Below are 6,657 nucleotides of genomic sequence, written 5' to 3'. Positions count from 1 at the left end.
CTTTTACTTTAATTCTAATTTAATCCTAACTAACCTATATATTTTTCTTTCTCAATCCATACATTTTTACTACTTAATTTCCTACCAAACTCACATTTAACTATCTAATTTTTATCATATTTTCATAATTTCGAATTTATTTCAATTTAATCCCTAAAATTCAAAATTTATAGCTTACTTTACAATTTAACCCCCTTTTATCAATTCTAACTAGAAATTCTATCAAATAAACCCTCAATTCCATCATTTATTCAACATAAACCCTACTCAAAAATCTATTATCTTTCAAATTTTTAACTTAAATCCAAGAGTATTTCAGTCTAGTATTCCAAAAACATCAAATTTATGAGAAAATGACTTGATTTAGCTTACCTATTAAACTTCAAGCTTCAAAATCTCAACTTTCCCCCTTTCTTTTCTTTCCCTTTTTCTTCCCCTGTTTTCGTCTCTTTCTCTGTTTCTTTTCTGTTCTTCTTCTCTTTTTCTATTCTTTTATTTCATTTGTTTTCTTTTACTTTTTGTTATAATAATATAATATATAATAATTAATATAAATATCTTTTACCACACATGTCATATTCATAACCATAGTTTGTCTTAATTTAATAATATATTTAATAATTTAATAACCGTACTTTTATGCTTATGCGGCCTCAAATTTGGCAATTGGCATAATTGTCTATATAATCAATTTATTTTATTTTAATCTATAATTAAACTTTTACTTTTATTGTAATTTAATCCTTTTTACTAATTACTCTTAATTAGACTAAATTCACATAATTAATACCTAATTAAGCACTAAACTAAACTCATAATTATTTCTAATAATTATTTTCGAACTCAATTTACTAAGACGGAGGCCCAATATTATACTTTTTCAATGTCCGTAAATTTTTGGGTCATTACATGAATAATGATTACCATTTTTTAGATTATTTTCCTCACGTGACATGTCATGGTTGTCACACGTTACAAAAATTAATATTATTTCAATAAAAATAAAAAATATATATAGAAAAGCCAAAAAAAAAGGAGAAAAAGAAAATTATAAATGACAATGAATTATGTAAAATGGTTTCTCCATTGGTTGGTGTGGAGTTACAAGTGTAAAAAAAATCACCATCAAAATTATGGTAATTCATATCATTTCGGTTTAAATGGTATTAAATAATGTAAATTATATTTGAATTAAAATTTCAGTGTTTCGACTTATATCAATACATATTGTGAGTATGATGGGTTATCTCCTATGGCGGCGTCCATCTCATTTTGAAATTTGGTGGTTGATTCATAGCTCTCATTGGAAGATCAATAGTTGAAGTGTTTGTGTTGATTTAAATTAAAAGATGAGTGGTGCAAGCAAAGCAAGTGCAAGGGTTTCTAACGGGTCAACCATTTCGGGCGCAATGTATAATCAGTTGGCAAAGGGTGGAGTGGTGGGGGCTGGCTAGCTTGATTTCTCTGGACTGGAGGTTGTTGATTAAACGTACACGGGCATGCCTCGTGTTGTACCATCCATCTCTGAATGCTTTCAAGTCTTTGCTTCAACTTTTGGAACCTCATTGATTGGGGATCTTCATCACCCTGCAATTGTATAAAACTCCTCATCACAACAATATATACAACCAAATAGAAAGACATAAATGAATAACCCCTGAAAATTACTCAACATACCCATGTCTGGTATAGATATACACTCCACTATTCACTCCTGATTCTAAAACTTCAAAAATAAAACAAAATGTTCTCGTTGGTGATATACTGTGAGACGAATTTTATTTAAAAGGAAAAAAAATTATGATAAGTTGATAATCTAAACAAATAGTTTGGAGATTGTCAAGACTATACATGAAAGTGTTTCGAGTACTTTGGATTATGCTCTAATCATACGGATTCATCACATGTTGTCTTAAGAAAGTCCGTGGATATTAAAATACATTTTCAGTAAAGACTTTTTAATTAAGTTGATCTTTGCAAAAAAGGAACAACTCCCTCCTAAAAAAGTTTTTAGAATTTCTTGAAACAGATAAAGAAAAAGGTAGGTATTTTTATCTCTAGGTCATTTTCAAATTGAAAATTCAGTATAATAGTTTTTATATTATTAAAAAAATCATTAAAAAATTATTTTTATGTAAAATAAATTGTTTTAAATAAAAGAAAAAAAAATCTTACAACCAAGTGTGGATAACGTTGATCGCGGATGCAACGTGAAATTTCGCTCAGAAAAAAAATGTTGTCTGCAGCTGCTGTAATTTAGAGGCACATGGTTGGTCAAAGTGCTAGGGTGGAATGGAATTTTGGGGAAAAAGGAAGGGTAGCTCGGTAATGTAAGGCGAAAAATTTTGAAATGACGAAATTGAAGAAATTTCCCACCTAAAATTAAGCGCCACTTACTTTTCCGGCATTTAAAATGACTGCATAAATAAATGCTTGCGCCCGCAGTTTAACACTTCCCTTTAGTCCGTAACTCATTCTCTGTATCATCTATCATTTCCTTATTTCTACTGTTTCCTCGCTTTCCGGCTTCACATCCTTCTCAGGTCACTCTCTTTTTCTTCCTATCACTTCCCCCCCACCTTTTTTTTTTAAAATTTAAATTTATTGACCTGGATAATTTATTTGACTAGATCTGATAAGCGTTTAGCAATATGAAGTTTTACTAATGTTTATTAGTTTCTTTTGTTTTTCTTTGTATTAATTTAAAAATAAGTGTGGATGTTTGTTTGTTTTTGTTTATAAGGTGAACGGAGATGGCAGGAAAAGGTGGAAAGGGGCTTTTGGCGGCAAAAACAACCGCCGCTAACAAGGACAAGGACAAAGATAAGGACAAGAAGCGCCCGGTTTCTCGTTCATCTCGTGCCGGAATTCAGGTATTTCTCATGTTACAACCAGTTGGTTTTACGCCGAAATACTATTCCTTTCTTTGTATTTTTAATTATACATGCTTAGTGTCTGTGGGTGTCTTGGTCCATGATTTATGTAAAAAAAACCCTAGAAAAAGGACTAAATCTGAGGTGTTTCTCCTACAAGTAAAACACAGAAAATATTTAATTCTAGGAGATTGTTGTAAATAGTTTTTGTTTTTTCTCTTTGCCGGTTTGTTTGGATCCTTAGTTTCTTCTTGAGGAAAAATCTTAGATCTTTGATTTTTTTCCCGAGTCTAATATGAAATAGTTTCTTCACGTTTAGATAGTAAACACATGCTTAAAAAATCTAAAGTACTTGCCGTTGAAGATTAAGACATTCGCAAGCTGTTTATCTTTTGGATGCCAAAACACGGTGTTTCTTTAATATGGTCGTTAAAGGTCAAATTTGTTACCAAAGTTGTCGGGGTGTTTTTTTTTTTTTTTCTGGAGTTCTTCCACGGTACAACGACCTTTTTCCTTGGTGCTTTTTGACACTTGATTTTGTACGTAATTGGAGATTCTTGTTAGGACATCCCTTTCTGTTGTGGGTGTTTTTGGATGCTAAAAAAAACAATGATGATTTCATTTTTTTTTTGGTGATATGGATCTTCAATGATTTTTATCTTGAACATGGGGCATGTAAACCTATAGTTGTTTACTTAGTTATTAAGTTCGATTTATATAATCGTAGTCTTTGATGTTTCCCTGGAGTGTTGAGACCATGTAAAACGAAATATATTACTCGGTTGCTGTATTTAGCTGTCAAGCGCTTCATTTTTCCTTTTGATGTTAGTTCCCAGTGGGCCGAATCCACCGTCACCTAAAGACTAGGACTTCCGCAAATGGGAGAGTTGGTGCCACAGCTGCTGTTTACTTGGCCTCCATCCTTGAGTACCTAACTGCAGAGGTTCTTGAATTGGCTGGGAATGCAAGCAAGGATCTGAAAGTGAAGAGAATCACCCCGAGACATCTGCAGCTTGCTATTAGGGGTGATGAAGAGCTTGACACTCTTATCAAGGGTACTATTGCTGGAGGTGGTGTCATCCCTCACATTCACAAGTCCCTTATCAACAAAACCACCAAGGATTAGAATGTTTGAGTTTAACTTAGATTATTTGACTTTTGAGTACTTTTAATCTGTTGTGTTTTATTGTAGGGTTCATTTAATATGTCATATCTGCTCTGCAACTCAGTATATATGTTGTAACTCTCTAGGAGCTTTGGGATCTTTGTTTGTTGGATCGTTTTTAACCTTGGTTTCCCTATATATTGTATCCTATTCTAGCTGTGAAGTTTATTATTTGTTTGCTTTTGACATGAGTTAAGCTGCTTTTGGCTCAATTTTAGCCACATGCATGGTGCTGTTTGGTCACTCGAGCTTGTCTCAAATATTTCAAGCTCAACCATTTCTTGAGATTCAAAGGAGTATAAGTTCAACAGAGTTCCAAATTTCGACTCTCTTAAAATCCCTTTCATAAATAAAGAAATGATAATACCATAGACTAAGGTTGGGAGTCTTGTGTCATTCGTCCCTCTTTAAATTTGTAACATAATAGTAACGAAGCCTAATATTTTAATTTAAGTTCTACGTTAAGTTTAGGAACTCCAAATATCTAGGAAGTTCTGTTTAAGGTATAGGCTAAAATATAATTGTTGAAGCTCAACGCATTTGATATTGGGGGACTAATGGTTTCAACAAGTGCTTTATCTCATTTTGTATGCCCCCAATCTATTTTGCCAATGATAGATGATGATGTTTCTTTGCCTATTTCTATGATATAGCTAAGTACGCTCCTCCTGCCCACCGAGATCAACCAACCTTGACCCCACGCAGTATTATTGAGGATAGCGTTGCCCAATACACATGGACAGTTGCGAAAGTTGCGGGGGAGATAGCTTGGCCCAGTGATAAGATGGTCAACCATGTGAAAAAATGGGCCACAAGGCCTACAATAGAAAAAGATGACCCACCACCTAAACAGGGAAACTATAACTCTTTCCTTATCGCAACCAGCATTGCCCAACAAAACAGCGTCAAATAAAGAAAACGAGGGAAAAATGATAAATGATCTAAATGACGGGCTCTGCCATCACATTCATTTCGTTTTCGTCTTCAAGACAGAAATAATGAGACAGCTGGTTCTGGTAACAGGTGCTTGGACATTATTCAGCATACCCCCAAAGAACATACACAGCTATAAATTTTAACACCTAAAAACGTGTGACTGTAACCATGGTGATTTAATGATGCGTGTGAGCCATTGACAGCACGCCTGCTATAATTGCCGTACTTGGGAAAAAAGGCCATTGAAACTTAACTTGTTTGTACAATAATCTTCATCTTCCTCTTGGATCGCACAGTCAATTTCTTTGATAGAGTTAATGAAAGGGGGACAGAGAGTATAAGAAAGTTGGTATATTGTGTTCTGTTTTTTTTTTAACAGTTGGCTGGCTGTAGTCCCATTTGTAAGAAAAAGAGACAAAGAAGTAGGGTGATGATGTCCCTCAAATAGTAACCTTAACATCAAGTCTCTCCGACACCACAGAATATAAAATTTTACTCCATGTTCTTCTTTCTTTTAATTATTATTATTTTTACAGTTGGCTGTAGTCCCCATTAAGGAAAAAGAGTTATAGGCAATGGCCCTCGAATGGTAACGTAAACCTCCAGTCTTTCATTGAGAGAGACAGGCCCCCCTGCGTTTCTGTTGAAACTCTCAAATAAAATGAAACCACTATTTCGTTAATGTAAGTCAAAATACACGAGTCACTTGAACCCTTTTCAACGCATTACAAATATGTAATTTTATCAGTTTTCTCAATTTTAAAGATGCTAAGCTATCACATATATATATAAGGATTAGTTTAAGTGAACTGCAGAGAATCAGATATCTAAGCATAAGATACGAAAAAGTGAAGCAATTTTTTTTCCAAAGCTTCTTCATCGAATTCAAACCCAAGGATACCTACTGTACTGGCAATTTTATAAGCTAAGAGAGAGAGCCCATGGTATTGCTTAAACCCAGACTGACACCATCGTAAAAGATCTCTCAACCCATAACACAGTGAAAAAAAGTAGTATCAAGAACGTGTATCAAATATTTAAAAAATATTATTAATTTTAAGTAGTAATGTTAGAAAGTTGATAATTGTTTTATAAGAGTATAGTAAAATATTAAAAAAAATAAATATAATTTTTTTTAACTTGTGTATCAAATACTAACCCCATAAATAAAATTTGATTTGAAGTTGTGAATCAATATATTTTATTTAATAATTTTAAGTAATAAATATATCCTTTTATCAATTAGCAAGTGAACCCTTCATTATATATTGATTTCATTTATTCATGCGTACCCTTTTAAGAGAAGATATTATTATGTGTATATCTCATCTACTCCAACGCACCATATTAAGGATATCATATTGCAATGCTCGACATTGTTCTTTCGGACTCGTCTCCAAGGCGCCATATTTCATCTTGCCCAATTAAAATGTTTTATTTCACTTCTTCAAACATGTTTCACCAAACTTGCCTCAAAAGCTCGCATCTTTAAGACTGTTACACCGAATTTGCCTTTAAAGTGTTTTACTTTGCTTCTTTGTCCCAATTTTTTCCCAACACACTACCATCAAATCACCCCATTAGATCCTAATGAAGCACTTGTCCTCCGCAGTCACCTTAAGGTATCATTCCATTAGGGCAACACCAAAGCTCCCTCCTATCATAAGAGGCCCATTTTCAGAA

General features: G+C 33.4%; 1 protein-coding gene across 1 annotated transcript; it reads left to right on the top strand.

Moving 5' to 3' along the window:
* Nucleotides 1–2,184: 2,184 nt before the first annotated feature.
* On the top strand, nucleotides 2,185–4,209 carry LOC107924808 (histone H2A variant 1). The gene is made up of 3 exons (XM_016855408.2): nucleotides 2,185–2,543; nucleotides 2,744–2,873; nucleotides 3,703–4,209. The coding sequence occupies exons 2-3, from the start codon at nucleotides 2,754–2,756 to the stop codon at nucleotides 3,997–3,999; spliced, it is 417 nt and encodes a 138-aa protein (XP_016710897.1). The 5' UTR covers nucleotides 2,185–2,543; nucleotides 2,744–2,753; the 3' UTR covers nucleotides 4,000–4,209.
* The last annotated feature ends 2,448 nt before the right edge of the window (nucleotides 4,210–6,657 follow it).

The sequence above is a fragment of the Gossypium hirsutum genome, chromosome D11 (assembly GCF_007990345.1).
Source record: "Gossypium hirsutum isolate 1008001.06 chromosome D11, Gossypium_hirsutum_v2.1, whole genome shotgun sequence".
NCBI classification, from domain to species: Eukaryota; Viridiplantae; Streptophyta; class Magnoliopsida; order Malvales; family Malvaceae; genus Gossypium; species Gossypium hirsutum.
This window is presented reverse-complemented; position numbering and strand designations above follow the sequence as displayed.